This window comes from Mesoplodon bidens, assembly GCF_964165515.1.
Source record: "Mesoplodon bidens genome assembly, chromosome: 4".
Lineage (NCBI taxonomy): Eukaryota > Metazoa > Chordata > Mammalia > Artiodactyla > Ziphiidae > Mesoplodon > Mesoplodon bidens.
Genome location: NC_138160.1, coordinates 52691037 through 52714420, shown reverse-complemented (window position 1 = coordinate 52714420; position 23384 = coordinate 52691037). Strand labels below are relative to the sequence as shown.

Sequence of the window (23384 nt, the reverse complement as noted above, 5' to 3'; positions counted from 1 at the left end):
ATGATTTTCATTTAGAATATAAATTATTATATTCATTTATAAATTGTTACAGATAAGCAGGTAGCATTCTGTAAACTGTAAAAGTTGAATTTATTAATATAACTGTTAAACACATGTTACTTCTTTAAGCAGATAATTGGTATTTGGTTCATATCCTTACCACCCAGTGTATGTTATTTTCACTAGATGCAGACAGAATTTATGTTTAGATTTGTATCTGTAACCTGATTATCTGAATACTTTGAGACTATTGCTTTTAGGCTGATGGACCCACGCCCCATACAGTTCCGTATTTCTTTTCTCCATATCATCTGTTGGCTAAAACCTCTCAGAGGGATCCCCCGTTCTTCATACTTAGTACATATCTGTTTACATCTTTGGTTCTTTGAGGCTAAAACATCAATGAATAAAACAACTGTGTGTGTCTGTATTTACGGCTCATTCTGTCTAAAATTACATAGGTCTAGGTTACCTTCAATTAAACTGGATTGAAGAGTTATCAATAACAGTTTTGTTAAATGCCGTTGAGTCCTTTCTTCAATAAACATTTACTGAGTTCCTAGCATGGCAAACACTATGTTAAATACCAGGGATACAGAGATAAATAAGACACATTTCCTTCCCTGAAAGGAATTCACAGTTTAGTTGGTAGGAGAAACAGCAGAACTCACCATTAGGTATTAAGTGCAGTAATTGGGCTTATAGAAACACACAGGAGTACCTAACATAGTCTGGAGAAGTTAGAAGAGGCTACCTAGAAAAAGTAATGCCTGCAGTGCATTTTGATTGAGGGTGAGAGTGGGAGTTGACAGAATGAGTACTGTGAACAAAGCCCACAATAGAAAAAGCTGGGGCGTGTGTGTCAAGAATTATAAGCCCTGTGTGGGGCAGGAGTGGTAAGAATTGAGACCACCATTCTGAGTTCTTAGGTACAAGAGAAGGAGGTTTTATGTTCCATGTTTGGGAGCTTGGACTTTATCTGTAAGCAAGAGGCACCATTAGAGCGTTTGAAGGAACGAAATGACTTTTATTGAGGTTTGGTTTCATCCATTTCATAATCCAATCCCACAGTTTTTAAAGGATGAAATTAGTCTCATTAAAAGCCCGCAATAGAAAATAATTTGAATCTTTGATATCCTATTATCTGATCTCTTCTTCTAGGCCCACTTTTCTAAGTTCTGATTCCTAAAAATTACAGTCTTCTAAAAAGCTACTATATTCTTTATCAGACCCATCCCCAGAATTACATGCATATGTACATAATTTGAAATGTGTTTTGCTTTTAATTTTATTTTAGGTTATTTTTGACTGACAGAATATATTGTGTTGTTATGTTAGTATTTTCAGTCGATAGAAATCATTTAAAATATATTTTTCAATGCAGACTCTTGTAAATTGGTAAGGCTTCTTTTAATATGTTTAATATTGATTTGACTATTTTAATATTTAAATCAATATTATGAAGTACAACTGCTTCAAAGTCACAGTGACACACACCAGCTGGTCTACTAGATAGACCTGTCGCTCTCCCACAGGTTTCCTGGCTTGGCAGGGAGTGCTCCACAGATTCCAACTGATACTAAGTGCTGAGACTCAATTTTCCTGTGCAGTTGGCATCCAAGAACAGTAGGGTTTCTTATGCCAGCTCAATGATAATTTCACTTGCAAAGCCCAGGATCTTCAGACCTCACTTGTCTCCTCCCAACTCCTCTAAAATTTTGCAGAGCGCCAGAGAATTGGGTTGCCTCTTGTAGAGCACAGCCCGTGATGTATGCAGCCATGCCCAGCCCCAGTTTGCCTGCTCCACAGGTTGGGAAGAGTCTGGGGAACCAGGAGCATTTTGCTGGCCTTGAGTCTCTAAGTTTCCTGCTTCTTGTCTGGCCTCTGCTCATCCCCTTGAGCAGCAAAAGTAGACTTACCGGTGCCTTAACTAACTTTCTCAACCTAGATTTTCACCTGAGGCAACATCTAATTAGTAATATAATTATTAATATCTGTGTATCAAGATAGCCAACTTTCTGGAATTTTTTTTTAATCAAAGCTGGATAAAAGATCAAGAAGTACCCACACTTTATGTGCTTTCACAAAAATAGATGAAAATTCTTTGCTTTTATGACCACATAAAATGTCATTTTTGTAATGGAAATGTTTCAACTTTCAGACTTCACACACACTGTGAGCCATTTTAATATTTAAACATTGGCAAAACTGTGCTCTTTTTGAATGTGAAAGCCAACACTGGCAGTAGGATGTTTCAATAATGATCTGGAACTATGCTGTCAGTGTAGCCACATGTGGCTATTAAAATTTAGATTAATTAAATGAAAATGTTTCTCTTCAGTTGCACTAGCCACATTTCAAGTGCTGAGTAGCCACATGTCGCTAGTGGCTACCATGCCAGACAGTGCAGATATAGAAAGAACATTTCCATCATCACAGAAACCTCTACTGGGCAGCGCTGGAATCCCCAGTTCTTAGTAGAAATTTTGACGGGCTAATGATCAAAAGTTTCTAACCCTGAGCTTTGCATGCCTGAGAGCCATAAGGCATTCCTTTCTTTTCCCCCAGCAGACCAGAGAAGCTGTATTTGGCACATTTTGAAAGGATAGTCTTCCAACTACAGAAACTTTGTACAACACGGTAGATGTGTTCAACAGAGCCAGCTTAAAATTAATTCATTTTTCCTACTGAATTCCATTATAGGACCAGGTCTGTGTTCTTATAATAGAGATCACGTTTATGAATGAAAATCTTTTAAAACAATTTTAATTTGCAGAAACTGTAGTTTGTTTGTTAGCTTGTTTTTTTTGCATTACGCAGGCCTTTTACTGTTGTGGCCTCTCCCGTTGTGGAGCACAGGCTCCGGACGCGCAGGCTCAGCGGCCATGGCTCACGGTCCCAGCCGCTTCGCGGCATGTGGGATCTTCCCAGACCGGGGCACAAACCCGTGTTCCCTGTATCGGCAGGCGGACTCTCAACCACTGCGCCACCAGGGAAGCCCCAGAAACTGTAGTTTTATTTCTAGATGTCTAAGTGATACCACTGCAGTAGCCTTAGGTGGGGCCAGAGAGCTAACTTGTTTGTTTTATAACTTTCATTCTAGAAATTCCTTAGGAACTTTATCAGTGAAGGATTTTTATTATAGCTATCCCTTGCAGAAAATATTTATCATGCAGATTATACATAGTGATACATTTTGTTATTGAATGTTAGTTTTTATAAAGGCAATAATACATTGTGTGCTCAGCAAATCCCCTAAAAAAGGCATGGGTTGATTTCTAAGAGACTTAAGAACACGCCACTTCTCGTTCATAAGGCCACCCCCCGAGATTTACCTATCTAGTACCATCTCTTATAAAAATGACTGCCTCGAAGTGTGAGAAACTTGTGAAACGCTGGTAATGTGTCATAAACTTCTCATTGTTCTTCACTGACATAGGTGTGCTTATCTTGTTATTGATAAATTCTATAATTTCTCCTGAAGTATTAACATAATTTCATATAATGTAGAAACATCTTAATTAGCAAATAAAAGTAAACTTATGCACATGGAAATCTATCAGAAACCTTAGTGGGTGTCTAATAAATTAATTGAATGATCAAAACTGCAGCTGTGTCTTGCTTTGTGCGTGGTTTTGGAAAAGTATTATTACGAACTGTATTTGAAGTGAACTCTTTATTTTTGTTGCTCCATCTCTCCAGTGAGCTTTTACAACACAGGATATTTAACAGTAAGCAGTGTTGATTTGTGTCATATCCATTGTTTTTTCTTGAATTATATCATCAGCTTCATAGAACGTTTCATTTGTTGAATTTGAACTGGGGGCTTTGGTTTTTCTATTTGAGCTGCCTGCAAATACACAAAACAAAATGAAATAATTATTTGAAATTATGACATCAAATCTTACTTTAAAATTTGTCCTTAAAAAAATTAACTTTTTAGGAATGTTGGAAATATGTCCTAAAGACATTATGGATGAGTGAGAATTGAATCATTTCAAAGTTGTTTTTGAGCATTTTCTCCTGAAAGTCAAATAAGGGAAATACTCAGTAACAGAAGTAAGGATTTTGTTTCCATGCTTACCTTTCTTTCTCCACACTTCCACGGAGGAAACTACGCATTTGATCAGAAGGTAACAATTTCTGGGTTGCTTAATAAAAGTGTGACTGTCCTTATGCATAAAGGGAACAAAACTAAAATCGATCATAATAATTTACAACAATCTTAAGGCTTTGCCATTATAATCAGTTGAGATGTAACATTTAAAAAGAGCATGTTTATCCCACAATCCCATTCACTCGTTCTATATAAATGATTCCAAAATGCACAAGGGTAGAGAAATGTGGATATTTGTTCATCAGAAGTTAGACTAACAAGCTCATAGCAAAGAAATGGATTATTAATCAATGAATGATGTTAGAAAAATTAAGTGTGAAAATAATGTTATATATTTTACCAATATATACAAATTTAAATATATTTAAATAATTTTATAATTATGTAAAAGCAGTGCAAGAAATCACAGATGTTACTAATAACCCCCTGTTGCTAAACCCACAGTTCAGCTCACAAGCCACATCTTATTTGACCTATCAACATCATTTTCTTTCTTGGCTTCCCAGATGCCACCCTTCCTTGACTCGCTCCTGTGTCACCATTGCTCCTTTTCCATCTTTCTTGTTGGTCCCTTTTCCTCTCCCAAGCATCTTAGGCTGAGGAGGGCCTGAGGACTCAGCCATTGGTTCCTGTCGCTGTGTCACTGCCTAATTACTCTCATTAGTCCCACAATTTTTAAAACCATCTCTGCTGATGACTCCCAGATATGTATCTCTAACCCCCACCTCTCCTGAACTCCAGACTCAACTTCCTAGTTGCCATCTCCACTTGGATATCTAGCAGACATCTCCAACTTAGTCCAAAACTGATATTTGGATCATTCCCAGGAAAAAAAAAAAAAAAGAGCCCAATCCACTTACAGTCTTCCTCTTCTCAATTGCCGGCAACTTCCATGTGTTCAGTTGCTCAGGACAAAAACCTCCGTCAGCCTTGGTTCCTCTTCTCTCAACCCCACCACCAAATCTGATATCCTGTTGACTACATTTTTTAAAACACATCCAAAATCAGACCACCTTCACTGCTACCACTTTTCTATTTTCAGCACAACGCTCAGAGTGATCCTTTGAAACATAAGTCAAAGCGTGTCCTCTGCAAAGAACCCTCCATCTCACCCAAGTCTTTATAATGGCCTACATGTCCACACACACACACACACACACACACACACACACACCATTAATCTCCCTGACTTCATCTTTTTCTACTTCATCCTCTCATTCACTCCAACCTCTTTGATCAAACATTTCAGGCATGTTCCAGTCACAGGGCCTTTGCACTGTCTGTTCACTCTGTCTGGCATGCTCTTCCCCCAGATTGTCTGCAGGGTAACTCCCTAATTTCCAGTCCTTGCTCAGAAGTCACCTTTTCAATGGGACCTAAACACTGTATTTAAAATTGCAACCTACATTCCCCCCACCCCATCCCCAATCCCTTTGCTCTCCAGTTCTTCCCATAGCATTTATTTTCTAATATAATTTACCTTTTTATTATGTTTATTATCTATCTCCTCTCACTAAAATGTAAGTACCACATGCCAGAGATCTTTTACTATATTTTTCATTGATGATGCAGAATTGCATTGTACATAGCTAATGTTCAATAAATTTGTTGAGTGAAATGATATGATTGAAAGTGTGACATAGTAAAAACTTTAAAGTTGTAGATTGCAAAAGACAAGATTGAAAGCCAACTGGGAAGAAATGTTTAGAACACATGATTCATGTCTAACATATAACCAGAATTTACATATCAATATGTAAGACATTAACACCTCTTAATCAGTAAAGAGATGGGCAAAAGATCTACTGAATCTCCAATCTTGCTAGTCAGAAAGAAATGTAAATTCAAAAGGTAATTACCATTTTTCATGTCTCAATTAGGAACAGGTAAAATCTTTCTTGGCCAAGAGTAATTTAAGTAATTTATTTTACCGTCACAAAAATTCAGAAGAAAAGAAATAAAGCCATATATCGTACCACTCAAGGCTCCACATTTTAAACAAGATACTTTTAATATTAGCCCAGAGAATAATGCCATGCATGTTTCAGGCCTATGAGCAAGATCTAGGAGCTGTAGTGAGATGTCATCCTTGGTGGGAGGGAGGGAGATGCATGAGGGAAGGGATGTGGGAACAGATGTATATGTATGACTGATTCACTTTGTTATAAAGCAGAAACTAATTTAAAAAATAAATAAATAAACTTAAAAAAAATGGAAAAAAAAAACAAAAAAACTTATCAATAATATTACCCCTTTGAGTGTTGGTCTATGAAATCAACCCATAGTGGGGGATGTCCTGCTTGGCCCTAGAAAGCAGGGCCAGTGGGATGGCATGATGGGAGTGTAAACTGGTACATTTAAGTCTGGAATGTTCCTACCTTGTGATTTTAGCATGAAGTTCCCAAGGAAACCATTAGAGATGAGCTCTAAAACTTATATATAAAGATATTCACTGATTCTTTTCAATACCAAAAAAATGTAAGTACCCTAAATTTATAATAGGGAAATTGCTAAATTATCATGCATAAGTATGATGCAGCCATTTAATCTGAAAAAGTGATTTCCAAGAAATTTTTAATTACATTGAAAATGCTCAGAATACAATGTTAAGTGATAAAAGATGCAAAACTATCAGCAATACAATAATAGTTAATACTTTCATAATGTTTCCTCAGAGCATTTACTATCAGCTTCTCTCTGCTTAAAATTCTTTAGGATCAAATCTTAATTTCTTGGTTAGGCTGAGGATCAGCCCTACTTCCCTCTCCCGGCTCAGCTCGCCCAATTCCCTTCCTGGTACTTGGCATTTCAGACATACAGAAATACTGACTGACAGGCTCCCCAGACTTGCCCTGCTCTCTTTCTCTCTCTCTGCCCCAAGCCTTTGCATACTTCCAGCTGCCTGATATCCCTAACTCTCTAATCTTTGCTTGAAAAACTCTTATCTGTCCTTTAGGTTTTGGAAAATCTGCTCCAAACCTAACTAAGGGGAAGGGGGACTCACTAGCCAAGAGGTTTCACTATTAGAAGTAGCTTTCCTCTACTTTTTTGCCATCTAATCTCTTCTTATATGACTTTTTCACTTTTTTTCTTTAGATAAGTCTAAGCCTCACCTTTAAGTGTGTTCATACTGCCTGGCTTTGCACACTTATAAGTAATTGTATAGACTGCTTTCTAGAGTCACTGAGGACATCCTTCACTATGGGTGGTTTTCATAGATCAACACTCAAAGGAGCAATATTATTGATAAGTTTTGAAGGATGATGTCTCACTACAGCTCCCAGATCTTGCCCATAGGCCTGAAACATGTGTGGTGTTATTCTCTGGGCTAATATTAAAAGTATCATAATTTTAAAATGTAGGGCCTAGAGTGGTACAATATATGGCTTTATTTCATTACTTCTGAACTCTTTTGGTGTTAAATTAATGTTCTACTTCTAAACATCCAATCATAATGTTTTGACTATATAATTTGATTTTTAAATGAAAACAACAAAAAGTTAATTTGTTGTAGGCACATTTTCTAGCCTGGCAAGTAGCTCTTTGCCCAGTCAGCAAGAAAAATTGTTTAAGATAAATGTAGTAGGGAAAGCTAGCATGAAAATTTGATGAACTGATAAATTCTTGACTGTTATTTGCAAAGTAGACTTTAAAAGATATATGGATTCAAATTTAACTACTAAATACTTAAGTAATGGGGTATATATATATATATATATATATATAGAGAGAGAGAGAGAGAGAGAGAGAGAGAGGGAGAGAGAGAGAGACACTTGAAACTATTTTCCTTATATAACATTTGTAATATTTGAAAAACAAAATGTTTGTAGGCTTATTTTTATTGGTTCAGTATCGTTTGTACTCTCCGGTATCACAGCAGATAAAGGTAAAAGACCAAGGATTTAAGATGTAAATTAGTTTCATATTATCTGGGCAGAATTTGTATCTTATATAAGCATTTCTTTTCTTTTTTATTGAAGTATGGTTGATTTATATCATATTAGTTTTAGGCATACAACATAGTGATTCAATATTTTTATAGATTATACTCCATTTAAAGTTATAAATATTAGCTATATTCCCTATGCTGTACAATATATCCTTGTAGCTTATTTATTTTATACATAATAGTTTGTGCCTCTTAATCCTCTTCCCCTTTCTTGCCCCTCTAGCATTTTTTTTAAACATCTAAAATTTTAACCTTTTATTCAAAGTCCTGGAAGTCTGAAGACTGTAACATTTGATTAATTCAAGTCCTTCATGTTTCCTAAGCTTTTTACTTACTTAAATTCATAATATTCTAGTGAGACTTTCAAGGTGGTTTTTCTACCTTGTCACATACAGGGTTTTTTTCTTTTTATGGGAGTTAAACTCAGGAAATTATTTCCTCACTTAGTTTGGGGTTCTCTCTAAGAACCCCTTAGTCTGGGGTTCTCTCTTAAGCCATCTCCATTCTGACAGCTCTGGTTTCCATTATGCATTTTTCTGGAAACAACTGAAAGAGTTTAACCTGTCTACTGCCCTCTGAGATTTAAAGGCTTGCAAAATACATTCCAGTATTCTATCAATAGATTTTCCTTCATCTAGGACTTGTAAAAGCCCCCATTCCCCAGCCCTGATTCATTATTTCCTTGACTACTGGATCCTTCCAACCAGTGCAGGTACAAAGATCATTTCTTAGATTGGCTTCTTAATGCAGCTCCCCTAACCAAACTGATTTGCTTCAGGAACAAGAAAAGATTTGATATAAACACCATACTGACACCATTTGAAGCAGGAGCTTTGATTAGCAAGTCAACACCCTGGTGTTCCCTCTCTTCCTGCAGCTTATAAAAGTCCAAACGTGCTTTCGATGTATATCCCTCCGGTAAGTTAGAATAATTGGGCATATTATGGAAAAAACAACTGCTGTAAGTGGGCTGTGCTGTAGTGATATCAGAGTCCAGCTAACTGCATCCCTTTGGAATGATTTTAAAAGAGAGAAGAGGAAAAGTTTCAGCAACCTCATCTTTTCCTAGTTTTCCTTTAATAAATAGAAACTAATTTCTTAACCAACAGAGTAGAGATAAAACCAGCTGCCTCTTCTGTCATGAGGTTACAACATGGATTAAATTTTAAACAAGAAATCTGTTATACCATTGAGCTCTTAAGGGATTTGTTACATTTAAAGGGTTTTTAAAATTTAGTTGCTCCTTTTCTTTACCTGAGTGCAGACTGGAAAGATCCAACATCACTGTGCTTTCCTGGGTTGACATTAGTTGCTCTTTCTGCTGCTAGTGTCCCATTTTTATTCTTTTCTTCAGTCTGGTCATCATATGTAAATCTCAACCTTCCTTTAATCCTATATCTCTCAGCCTGGCATTTAAATTAAAGCTCTGGCCTTTGCCAAAATTTAAATGCAATTCATCAAGCAAATCAAATTCACCATTTAAATCAAATTCATCAAACAAAATCCACCTATCCTCATCACAAACTAGGCCAATATATTTTTTCTATAATAGTTAAATTTTACATTCATTTTCAAAAGCATTCCTCAGGGATCCATTTATCCTATAAGTCTTCTATGAACTCTGCTCTTACCTGCCATTTCAAAATATCAAAAGAATGCTGGGCCCTCTGCAGGTCTCATCTCCTGGCTATGTGGCAGAGCGGTAATTAAGCTTTTCTGCCATTATCTGCCTGTGTCCTTCTAGCTTCTGCATTACCCATCTGCTGCCCAACAGCAGCTTCAATGCCTAATCAGCTGGCTCACTTTAGTATTTAGTAGAAATCTACACATCCCACTCATACTGCATTTCTTTCTAGTGGAAACAAGCAATCTTAAATTTGCACCCTAAAAGTGTTCTTTATTTACTAGGGGACATTTTCCCTTTAAATTTAATACGATGCAAAGAACTGGATCTGAGGTAAATGGTGAAGTGAGCAAAACTTGCCTACTGACCTCCTGACCTATTGACTTCTCCCTTCTTCAATGCCCTGCCTTCTCCTTGAGGATACACAGGTATCTCGTGTAAATACAGTTAAAAATTCATTATGAAAGTTAGAATCTTAGACTTGCCCTTTTGCTTTGCCCATCCATCAAGGAATGAAGGCAGTTCTCTCCAGAAATGTTTTTCCTACCCTATTTTTTCCACAATTGGACATTTTTTTTCTTTTCTTCATTGTTAAATTCAACTATAGATGACTGACATAGCTCACAAAGGAATTTAGCTGATATTTTAAATCCTTTAAATGAATTTTCACAGTGAGAGACTGGCTTCTATTTTGCTTTTTGGTTCCAGCATCAGCCAGCATTGCCTAACCCTGCTCCCTGAGGAGGACTCACAAATGCTAAAAGTAGCAGGAGCTCTGCTGACCAATTTGGTTTTCTACATTCTAGAAACAAAAAGAGTTGTAGGAAATTCCAGACTCATTATTTTCAGTAGAAAGGCCCCTTTAGGAGACACAAGTGACCTTTTCTGCCATTGAATTCAAATTACCCCATCTTCTACTAAGACCTCAGTGAGTTTTTAAAGCCTCTCTGAAACAAAGAATGGCATTTAAAAATAATGTGGCAGCATAATTAATAAATGTTTTGAGTAGAATTTGGTTGAAGCAATGTTAAGGCTACTAAGAAAAAATAGCTCCCACAGTTATCTATAAATTTAGTACAAACCCATCAAAATGCCACTTGATTTTTAAAAATTTGACAATGTGATTCAGAAGTTTATTTAGAATACTGAAACAAGAGTAGCTAAGAAACTTTGAAAAAGCAGCATAACGGGAAGGAAGAGAAAGTCTTCCTTAATTAGATATTAAAATAAATTATATAGCTACAGTAATTTTTAAAGTATATTATTGGCTTAAGAATAAACAGACTGATAAATTTAATAGAATAGAAAGTCTAAAAACAGATCCCAGTATATGTAAGAATTTAGTTTATGACAAAGGTGACATTTTAAATTGGCAAGAAAAAAAGGATAGATTTCCTGATAAATATTTAGACAATTGGCTCATTATTTGTAAAATAAAAATAAAGACAGATCCCTACCTCACACTTTATACAAAAATTTTAATTCCAGGATTACTAAAGATTTAAATGTTAAAAAACAAATGAATGTATGTATTGTATTAGAAGAAAATATAGGTGAATATCTTTATATCTTAGAGTGAGGTAAGAACTTTCTAAGTATGAAATTAAAGGAAGAAATCACAAAAGGAGAAACTTCTACAGTTGAAAAATTGTCACATAAAATTAAAAAGGAAACAACTATGAAAAATACTTGCAATATATGTGAAAAAGAATTTAGTTACTGTATGGAAAGTTCCTATAAAGCAATGAAAAATGAACACCCCCATAGAAAAATGTGTAAAAGATATGAGCAACAATATACCACAAAGACAATGACAAATAAATATGAAAATGTCCACCCTTGCTCCTAATTAGATAAATTTAAAATAAAACACTGTATTGTTTCCCTCAGTGAAATTAGTAAGATACATATCTTTTGAAATAAAAATACTCATGAAATAGTACTTTTCTGGCGGACAGTTAGCAATTTGTATCCAAAGACTTTTATATGTACCAAATCTTTGGTCAGCAATTCCATTCCTAGGGATTTATGCTAGGAAAATACTTCAATGTTCAATGCTTGTGTGTAATAGAGAAAATGGAAGCTAGTTCAAAGTCAATAATTTAATAAAATATGATATACCCAGACTGGTTTCTAAACACCATTCCAACTAAAAGGGCAACTTCTTGGAGACTTCTTGGAAAAATGGCAGATTTCAGGGCTGGAACAGGAAAAGCACAGGCTGCTCGAGAACATTTTGTGACAGCAAAAAAAAAAATGTTCAAAAAATGATGGACATATTTCAAAAGGATATAGGACCCAATTTAAAGGGGCTCCCACAGGCCAAATCTGAGATAATTTAAGAATCAGAATAAATGATGATAGTAATAGACTATTTTAGAATAAAGAATCCGAGTCCATACTGATATTAATAAATTAATTAATAGGTAAATAGGGGGAAAGGGAAAGCTCTTCCTTGTAGTAGAATAACAACTAATAAACACAGAAGGAATGATGAGGTTAGAAAATCACCATTTCATAGCTATCATAATAATAATTCTAAAATTATCTTGAAATTTTGAATGAAAACATTCAGTCAAGGACCATCAACGGGGGGCTTCCCTGGTGGCGCAGTGGTTGAGAGTCCGCTTGCCGATGCAGGGGACGTGGGTTCGTGCCCCGGTCCGGGAGGATCCCACATGCTGTGGAGCGGCTGGGCCCGTGAGCCATGGCCACTGAGCCTGCGCGTCCGGAGCCTGTGCTCTGCAACGGGAGAGGCCACAACAGTGAGAGGCCCATGTACCGCAAAAAAAAAAAAAAAAAAAAAGAACCATCAATGGGTGTGTGAAAGTTGGAGGAGGAACAGGATTTTTTCACACCTCCCAACAAATTACTTAGTAATGGCAAAAGGAAAAATAGTGACTTTGTACATTCAGATATATATATATATCTGACTCACTTTGCTGTACAGCCAGAAACTAACACAACATTGTAAATCAACTACAATTGAAAAAAAGAAAGGTAAAAGGATGATTTAAAATAAAAATAAGTTTCAAAAAACAAAAACAGGGGCTTCCCTGGTGGCGCAGTGGTTGAGAGTCCGCCTGCCGATGCAGGGGAGGCGGGTTCGTGCCCCGGTCTGGGAGGATCCCGCGTGCCGCGGGGCGGCTGAGCCCGTGAGCCATGGCCGCTGGGCCTGTGCTCCGCAACGGGAGAGGCCGCAGCGGTGGGAGGCCCACATACCGCAAAAAAAAAAACAAAAACAAAAGACTAAAGAAATATAACTAATTACAAGATGTAACTGGACTAGATCATAGATAAGAAAAAAAATAGCTATTTAAGGATACTGGAAAATTTTAATATGAACTGCAGATTAGATAATATTACTATATCACTGTTACATTTCCTGACTTTGATAAATGTACTGTAATTATGTAGGGAAAAAAATCCTTGTTCCTAAGAAACACATACTGAAATATTTATGGTTAAAAAGCATGATATCTGCAAATTATTTTCAAATGGTTCAGAATATATACATCAAAAGAAAGTCAATTTTGAAAAAAGTGAGGTAAAATATTAACAATTAGTAAATCTGGGAAAAGGTATACAACCTTTTCTATACTTTTCTTGCAACTTTTCTGGAAGTGTGAACTATGTCAAAATAAAAGAATAAAAATTCATAGCACTCCATCAAGTAATAAAATGTAATCATTAAAAGTGGTGTTTATTTATTGGCAAACGATGATGTCGTTGTTCAGTGAAAAAAGAAAAGCTGTTATAGGATTCATTTTTTCCCCCATTTTGTTATATATACATGTATCTATAGATACATAGAAAAAAATCCATGAAGGATATTCACCGTGGTGTTAATATCTGTTATCTCTGTGTGGTGGGATCATGGATGAAGTTATTTGTTTATTTGTTTTTCTATATTTTCTAATTTTCCTAAAATGAAAGTGAATTAAGGGAAAGGTTTTCTTTCCAGGGGTATAAGGGTGTCTTTTAAGAAGAAATATAGTAGACTATTCTGAACAGTCCTAGCCCCATTTTGCTCACAGGCAGAATAAACAATTGTATACACAATCGTCAAATTTGCTTGCTTTCTCAGTATTCTATATATAATTTATGCTTTTCTCCTAGACAACCTGTGCCTTACTGCTGATTTGCTTACCCTTTTCCATTTATATTGCCTGCCTTTACAAAAGAGACTACCAAATAATAGATAATTGGAGTTGTCTATTATTGCCATACAACAATATTATTTTATTTGTGTCAAGCAACTCTACTCTCTGCCCTTCTCATTTTCATCAAAAAACACTGCTTCTAAGAACCCTCTCGATTCTCCACCCCTCTCCACAACCCTAGGGTGTGAATGGATACTCAAAACCGCAGGATGAGTATATTTTATCTTCTTGGAGCATCAGTTTTACTCAGAAATGGAAAGGATATAATGTTATTATTAGAGTAAAACAAGTCATTATATTAGCAATCAAATTAAAAATTCCCATAATTTAAAAAATATAATGGGCAACTTCACATGGTTTAAAGCTCACAAGCCAGGGCTTTCCATTCTAACCCTTGGAATCCTGGAGGTACACATTCCTTTCTTATCTACCTTTAAGGATTCTCCAGTGGAAAAGTTTGGGAAGCAGGGATCTAAGACATTCATCCCTTTAATTGCTCCCCCATTAACCCTTAATTCTTCCACGTCTTATGAAATGAGCCCTCGCCCCAGGAGTGTCTACTCAGAAAGATGCCCTTCACACAGCCATCTTCTGCTCAGAACTGTTTGTCCAATATAGTACAATTTACAAACCACAGTATTCTTTTAAACATTGGCATTTGATACAGGTGTAACTCAAAACACAAAAGTTAAAAAGAAAGAAAATGATTATGGAACACAATGTAAAGACCAATCAATTGCTTAGCAATAGAACCTCTGTACAAAGTGAGCCCTGGACGTAGCCCAATTAAACTCTACAGGCACTACCAGAGACCTGCTATTTTCAGGATCAATTCAAAATGTATAAAGTCTTAAATTGTATACATTAAAAATAATGAACCCCAATAGAATAAAGGTACATGAAAGAAAAATCTTGGCAAAATAGTCTAAGATTAGACTATTTTAGACTTAGACTATTGTTAAAAAAACAAAATTCAGCTGAGTGAATTTGAAGACCTAGTTGGCTTTATCCAAGGACTTGTGAATTGGACAGCATCCCATCTAACAGGTAGAAAGCGGCTCTGAGAAGATGTAGGAAATGAAGAGTCTTATAGGCAGAAGGGGATAGGACAAGGAAGTCATAAACAAAAGAAAGGATTTTTTTTCAGGCAGGTCACCTTCCTTTAGGGGAGGGGCAGGGGTCTATCCTGAAGATTACCTTACCAGTGTTGATCAGGAAATTCCAGACGAATAGGTTTAAAATTTCACTCCTGGGAGACGCTGAAACTGCAGTGAGGTAAGGTTTTGGTTTGCTAATGTGGGGCTTAGCACAAAGGGCTCCGTTTTGGGCCTGTTGTTTCTTCTTTAATGCTACTGTCATTTACAGAAACAAAAAAGTCCAGTGCCTTAAGTCAGTTTTAGTATGTGCACAAAAACACGTTTCCCGTTAGGCCATTCAAATTGCCTATAATGAAAAAAGTCTCAATTCTAAAAACTAATCTAAAATAATGGGAGGCTGACTCTTAAGGACAGATAGTTTTCAAAGAAAGGAGTGATAACTGGTGAAACCAATTTTCCTCCAATGTAATTTTACTTGCTTAATTATTACACAAACATAATATTATGTTCCTAACCTTTAAGGCATTCCTTAAGTGGAATAAAGCCTTGTTTTCTCACTAGCTAGAACATTGACATTTATCCCTAGGTGGAAGAATCACTGAAATGAAGCATGCATATTTAACAATAGGCACAGCAATGGTTTTTAATTATCACTTTGAAGGGTCGCTTTCAAATATGAACCATTTCCTCTTCCTATTCCAGGTGACATTTGGATTACCTATTTTGTTTTCTGCTCTCCACTATGTCTTATTTGGTTAATGTCAACCGAAGGGCCCAAAATCATCTAATTTGAAAGCAGCAGAAGGCAATGATCATATAAAATTCTGCCTTACCAAGAGTAAGCACTCAGGAAAGGTGTATTGAATTAATTTGCTGATTTGATAAACATAGTGTTTTTCAGAGGGCCAGAGTGGGGATATTTCACTGTAAGAAAGTAGCCTCAACTAACTACACAGGAAGTGCACTAATGGATCTCCTTAGCTAAAGAGCCATAAAACTACAAAGACTTGAGTCACAAGCCAACTAATTCTGTTGCTGGGCTCTCAGATCCAGCTTGAAATAAAATTCTGGAGCAGTCCCTGAGATAGATCAGGAAAAATATCAGGAAAAATAATCAATTTTTATTTAGCACACTGCATTGTATAGACGAGGCACTCAGTGAATGTTTGATGACTGTAATGGTGACAATAAACATGCTCCTTTGATCACCTATGACAGAGGTGCAGTGCTACTTCATTCAATTCATTCAACAAACATTTGTTGTGTTCTAAGCACTAGAGAAACAGTAGTGAGCAAACAAGAAAAAAATTTCTACTTTCCTGGAACTTACTTTCTAGTTGGAGTAGAGAAAAATTGGACAACAGGTAAGTAAAATATATAGTTGATTAGTGGTAAGTGCTTAGGAGAAAAGTAAAGCAGGAAGAAGGCATGAAATGTTGAAGTTAAAGATGCAGATTGAGTGACCAGGGAAGAACTCCCTGGGAAGGTGACTTTTAGTAAAGATTTAAAGAAAGTGAAAGTGAGGGGAAAGCATTCCAGACAATGGGCACAGCATGTGCAAAGGCCCTGAGGCAGGAATTTCAAGGAACAGCAAAGAGGCCAAGGTGGCTGGGCATAAGATGCTAGAAATAAAGGTGTAAAGGGCAGACCACAAAAGCCCCCATAGTTCACATTTAGGACTCCATATCTATTGAAAGATGGGAAGCAATTAGGGTTTTGACCAGAGTAGTGACCTGACCTGACTTAGGTTTTACCAGGCTCACTCTGGCTTCTCTGTGGAGAGTAGACAGCAGGGGAGCAAGGGCAGGGCAGGAAGAGGAGCTATTTGTTTTAAAATTCAGAGTCTGGAGTTCATGGTTTTAACAAACTCCCTAAGTGATTCTTACACACAATAAAATTTAAGAACTGATACTTTAAATTCTAAGCAATTGAGACAAAAATTGATTTTACTTTTTGATTATTTGATCATCACTAATCCACTGCTTCATTTTGCCTGTGGAGAAACAGAGTCTAAGCCATCAGACTAAATTCAGCTAACAACTGGTCAATTTGGCCATGTAATCTCCAAACAGTACTTCAGAAAAAGAACTCCAAAGAGATCTTGGCTTCTTGCTTTGTGATACAGGGCACCCTCTGAGATCTCTACAGAGAAGAAAACTAGAGCTAAAGTAATCACGCGGTGCTGGTATATTTGAGAAGATCGCAGAGCATGTACTCCATAAACATGTTTCTGGATTCAGCTAAAATGGAGCATATGGGAAGGAAATTTTCTAAATTTTTTGGAAGAAAGTTTTTCACTTTCTTTTTAAATAGAAGTTAGTGAGCACCTGTGTCTTATTCTAAACATATATATCTGTAATATAGAGATTCTAAATTGTTATTAAAAATATATTCAAAATATGTATATCTAAATAAAATTCATGATCACTACTTTTAAAATACACTAATAGAAATTTATATTCACAAAAAATTTAACAGTTCTTTCTGTTTCATAATGATAATGAGTAGTATGTGTAGCACATTATAATTAAGATAACAAAGAGACTCAGTTCTGAAAACCGTACATAAACATTTCCACTTTATAGCTGCACTACACACACAAACACACACATACACATACCTGTATAGCGTAACTAGTTTGTGATCTATTCAAGAACAAAGACTGACTTCTATTTATTTTTTAGTTTCTTTTATAGGACTCTGAATTACTTAATACACCTCCTCTGAATTCTGCACACCATAGGCACATAGGTAACGCCTAACTGACTACTGACTAACCAATCTAGAGCAATGCAGCACTGACAATTAATTATCGGATATTTTGTTCCTCTGTCTATTTGACTTCTTTGGCTCCATCAAAAACAAAATTTAAAAATTCCAAGAGGATACAGCCTTTAAAACTGAGAGACACATAAATAAAGTGGATTGACTGGATCAGTGTACTATTTTTTCATGAGAATATTTACATCCTGCCACTATTTTTCCTTGGGCACAATCCCTCTAAGGTATTTCATCATTAAGACCTAAGTTAACGTGAATTTTTATAAAGACATAAAATAAACTGAATTTTTAAAAAGCATTCATTGCTAACAGAATGATCTGTCACCCAGGCACAGGTTATTATTTTGAACAGAGTACAGGTAATTGGTTACAAATAACAGTTACTGATTACCTTCTTTAGTGGAAGTAGCCTCTAGGTGTTGAAGTTTAAGGCCAGTGTCTAATCTTTGAGGCTTTGTATACAGAAATAAGTAGCAAAGAACACAGACGCTGATGACAAAAGCAAGTAAAACAAGGGCAGCAATTCCCAGTCCAATCAGAGCGCCAATGCTGAGGAAAACAGAAAAAACACTGTGACTGTCACACAAACTGGTTTGCAAATAAAGGTTTAAATATTGTTAATACTTGCTTCAGTCATTCATACCAAATTATGTTTTATTATAAACAGTATATGATTGAAATCTATGGCTCACCTTTTTCTACCATCAAATTCTTATGATATTTCTCTATACATTTATATGTTAATATTGGTATAGAATACCATGTGAATTCATATTACAGTAAAAGATCACATAATTCTCTAGGGATGGTTCAAAAACATTTCTATCAGATAAACATCTATTATTAATATATTTTAGGAGGAAAGATTAGGTTCACCAATAAAAGATGAATAGAAAGATATCTACCTCTGCAAAAACAGTGAAACAAATGTTTACCAGAAGTGTAGAACTTTTATTTTGGAGACATGAATGGGAGTTATCATGTATTAATATACAAAACCACAACCATTACAAGAGAGGAGAAGAAAGTTTAATTAAAGGAAAGCAATGTTTATGAAATTTATATAAAGTTCATGTTCAATCTGAATTTTTCCTTTCTAAAAGAGCATAACACCAATGGCTTCTAGCATTTAGGAAGAAACCCTTGTACTTTTCTCTAAAAATGCAGTGTAAATATGATATTTGCACTAAATTTGTAACAATTCCTTCTGATACAGTTATCTATAAGTCTAATCACTTGAGAAATAATATAATTTTCACAAACCTGTGAACTTAATTTTAAATGGGAAAAGAAGTTTGGAAAAAAGAAAATTATCTTGCAAGACTAATATGCAAACATATGTACTTTACCTTCATGAGCAATATGTTTGTGAGGGTATGTAAATACATATAATTAGATTTTAAGCTGCTCAAGAGCAGATACTTCTATTGACTTTCCCATAGTCATGTGCACACTTATTAAAAGTGTTTAATAGAGTATTTAGTTTGTAATTAATGTTTCATAAATGGCAATAAATAATAATTGACTGGTGATTGATCCATTAGTAGTCATTGAAAAGTAATCATCACTGAAAAGTAACTATCATTGAAATGATCAGTGAAAAGTAGTGATCTTTTTCTTCATTATTTTCCTGTCTTGCCTTTCAGCTTCTGCTATTTCCCAGAGATTAGGGCGCAAACAAATGTGACATGCCGAAAGTGAGGGAAGGGAGAATTTGACCAGGGGTGCTAGGTGTGTCACTGCTTTGGGATGAAGAACAAAATTAAAAGTGAGGGGCTAAGCTCATCCTACTTATCCTTAATTTAAGGAGATAAAGCCCCCTTGCAATTTAGAGATTGCCTCCTGAGCCAGACATGGGGGTAGACTTCAAAAGATTCTTGTGCTTGTTAATTACTATCAGCCCAGTTCCCCTAGCCCTGCACAGAAGTGAAGACTGGGTAATTTTCTGGCTAGAGTCAGTATATAGTTGCATATTTGAATTGGAGTTTGCCCTCACTTGATGCCCTCTCTTCCAAGGGGTAGACTCCCTGGCTCTGGCAACTCCTCTTTCATGCTTGTTTGCACCAAAGCTGACTTTTGTAGATCATATGTGTAGGGAGGGTTAGGACTGCACAGACACATGGGAACATAATCCACTTAATTAATATTATCTGTTTCACAAAGCAGCTAGGAGGCCAGACATCTTGAAAGATTCCTGAAATGAGAGCCCAGTTATTAAAAACATCTTCAAAGTGAAAAAATAATTTAGTCAATTAAAAGTAAAATTGTCAATTTAATTAAATTCAATGTATGTATTACAGACTTTACATGTACAGTTTAAAAACCAGGCCACATGATTGGAAGGAAAAACAAAAACAAAGCATGTCACTTCTTTCTGTTATAAAAGGATGTTCTTCATAATCCTGACAAACTGTTTCAATGTCATAGTTCCACTTTATAGAAATGTTGCTTTATGCATGCAAAACTCTAGATAAAGATGGAGCTCTGGGAATCTCCTAAAATATTCATTTCAACAAATAACTTATTGAACTCAAGCGTAGCCCTGTGCAACACACATTATTTTCCTAGGTCCTGAAGAAGGTTTCCAAAGGAAACCCTTAGAGGTTAGGGATTTATAAGAGGAGAAGAGATGGGAGTGGGCCAGACACAGAAAAGGGAGAATTATGCTTTCCTCACAGCACCATAGGGCAGTTTGCTTTGCAGTCCCTGAGAGAGGGTCTGTAGCTGCTGTCGCATTAATGAATTCTCCTACGTAGCAACTTCATTCACCTGGAAGTACCATACCTGTGCCTTTCTGCAGTGGCTGCAGAATCTCAGAACAAATGCTAATGACTTCTGGGATATTTTTCACAGTTGGACTATTTTAAATTAGGGGAGAGAGCAAAGAATATGAGGGAAATTAAGTTCTGAATTTTTACCTTCCTGTTGTGTTCTCAGAGCTCAATAACTAAGGAAGAGCCCCAGGTGTTTTTTTTTTTTTTAACATCTTTATTGGCGTATGATTGATTTACAATGGTGTGCTAGTGTCTGCTTTATAACAAAGTGAATCAGCTATACATATACATATAGAACCCCAGGTTTAACATTGCCAACTGATGCCATCAGTTGAAATGATTTTTATATTTCCCAGGAACTGAGCTGCATTGTCAGTGCTAAATGAAGACCCCAGCAAGCTGTTCATTCCTTTGTGCCCTCATAAACCTTAGGAAGGTTTTCTATCCTCTGCTGCTTGTCACTTTGGAACTATTCAGGGACCTGAGAATCCCAGGCACTTTTCCAATTGAGTTTGACTTAAGAGTTGCCAGTCTCTCATGGAGGTGCTGCCATCCTTATTAACACCTCCAAAGACTCAGAGCTAGCTTACTATGTTATTTTCCAAAAGGCCGGATAATATGCCAGCACAATACAAATTGCTTCCCCAAGTAATAAGGATAAATTGTCATCATTTCCTGTTCTGGCATGATACAACTTTGTTAGTTGAACTTGTTGGTAAGTAGGCACTCCTTTTGAGATTTTTTTGAAGCTTGCAGTGTGCAAAAAAAAATGACTTTACTGCTCTGAGAAATAACATTTAAAGTCATTTGCTGTAGACTTGGCATGTGTGCTAAAGTCTGGACCATGGTAGGAGATTGGGAGAACTAATACTCTTCTTACTTAGCAGAGTTAGCCTAGACATAAGCTCAATTGTCAGTAACAGTTTGAGGTGGGGTGGCAGTTCTTTCCTGTAACCCTGGCACCCCATTCATTCTCCAGGCAAAATGAAAGAATCAGGTTCTAAGTCTGCAATCCTTTGGAGTGGAGGGGGGTGGGGAAAGCATCTCGTAATGAAAATATCTGTGTAAATACTAATTGGAATACGTTAAATTACCATCATAGGAAAAAGAGGCAAGAAAGACACCACCTTTGAAAGTCTCTTCACTTTCCAGCAATGGCCAAAGAGCTCAGGTGTTGAGAAAGGGGGTGTCCGGCAAAGGTTCAACGGAGTGTGTAATCACAGCAACTGAAACTCTTCCTCTCTGTGGGTCTCCAGTTCTGTTTGGGGGTCAGTGTGAGATCAACTGAGAGGGCAAATTACAAAGCCCTGTTGCCTGTGCACGTCGAAACATGCACACACACACACACACACACACACACACACACCCTTTCTTGATACTTTAAAGGATACAGCCAATTCCTTCTCACCCGCAAAGAGACTTAAAATACTCTGATCTTTGGTTAACGCACTGAGTCTCAAAGGAGCTCCTTTTCCATTCAAATGCACCAAATGCCCAAACAAATCAAAAAGAGAATTAAAACCTCCTCCTTAAGTTATGTGCTTGTCTTCCTCTGCCCGCAGAGCCGCAGGCCTCGGACTGGTGCCGGCGAGAGAGAGTGAAGAGTAGCCAGCTCCCGCCGGGCGGCCCTGCTTGCGCCCTGGGCGCAGAGCCCGCTCTCCTCTCGCGCGCGCCTCGCCCGGGGTCCCCGGCGGATTCACACTTCTAGCGCCACTGCCCGACCCTCGCCGGACGGGGATGGCTGGGTTCTCTGCAGGGCCCTCATCAGCACTCGGAGGCTCCTGTCCCCCCGGAGGGATCCGAGCAGGTCGCGAGGACGTAGGCGACCTCCCTCCTCCCGTCGTGGCACGACTCGTCGCCTCCCCAGCCCCCTGGCCGCCAGCCCCCTGCCTACCCACCTGAGACTCCACATGTAGCTGTGCTTGTAGGGGAAGTAGCTGCCCGGCTCACTGCAGCAGTACTTGAGGTCGGCGAAGCCGCAGCAGTAGATGAGGGTGGCCCCCTCGCCGCGCCGGGGACACTGGAAGGGCTCCACGAAGCTGCGGTTGAGGCTGTAGTAGCCGGAGCACACCCGGCTGGCCTCGCTCATCTCGGGCGGCTGCGGGCAGGGGCACGCTAAGCCCCCGATCTGCCCTGGCTACACACGTCCCGCCTCGCCTGCGGACCCCTCCGGCCGGGCTCGCCTCTTGCGATGCCGGGCTGACTGCCTGGGCGGTCAGCCTGGGCGCGCCTCTTCTGCTCGCTCTCCTCCCCTCGTCCCCATGGTGTCTGGTCGCTTTACACGCGCTTCTCCCTCCCGCTACTGAGTGGTCCTATTACCTGCCGATCTCCGGCCCTGTACCTTTTTCTCCCTCTCCCTTCGTCTGCTTTCTCCACGTTCTCCTGACTTCTCTCCACTTTTCCTCAATTCACGGAGGCGTCCCCACTCCATGCCAGAAAGAGATTCCACCTGAAGGAGAACGGGAGGTGTGGTGTGGGACGCGTTTGCCATCTGAACAGATGCAGCCAAAGTTGAAATTCCCTTTGCCCAGGGACAGGGCAGATGGGTTCAGGCAAACGAGCAGGGCCGGGGAAACAGGGTAGAGGGCAGAGCAAAAGGCACTGAACCACCAGTGAGGGGCTGTTGAGAGGTACCCCTTCTTCTTTGAGAAGTATGTGTAAGACGTTAAAATCTGCCAATTTAAATATCAAAGACAAGAACAAAGTCTTCTCCAAAAACTAGCCATGCGTTCTGTATTCAGTTAACCTGAGAAAGGAAGGACAGGTTAGAGATTGAGGTAAAGAAACTGAGGACTTTCTGCAAAGGTAGGTAGAAAGAGGAGGCAAAGGAAGTAGGGAGAGAGAGAACTTCATCCTTTCAAAGCACTGCAGAAATATCT

At 37.7% G+C, this 23384-nt stretch overlaps 1 protein-coding gene across 1 annotated transcript; it reads right to left on the bottom strand.

Moving 5' to 3' along the window:
• Window positions 1–3725: 3725 nt before the first annotated feature.
• SHISAL2B (shisa like 2B) lies at window positions 3726–22594 on the bottom strand (the record flags this gene model as incomplete). Its single annotated transcript, XM_081231952.1, has 3 exons — window positions 3726–3850; window positions 18123–18280; window positions 22404–22594. 3 exons carry the CDS (start codon window positions 22592–22594, stop codon window positions 3726–3728), a joined length of 474 nt encoding a protein of 157 aa, XP_081088078.1.
• Between the last annotated feature and the right edge of the window lie 790 nt (window positions 22595–23384).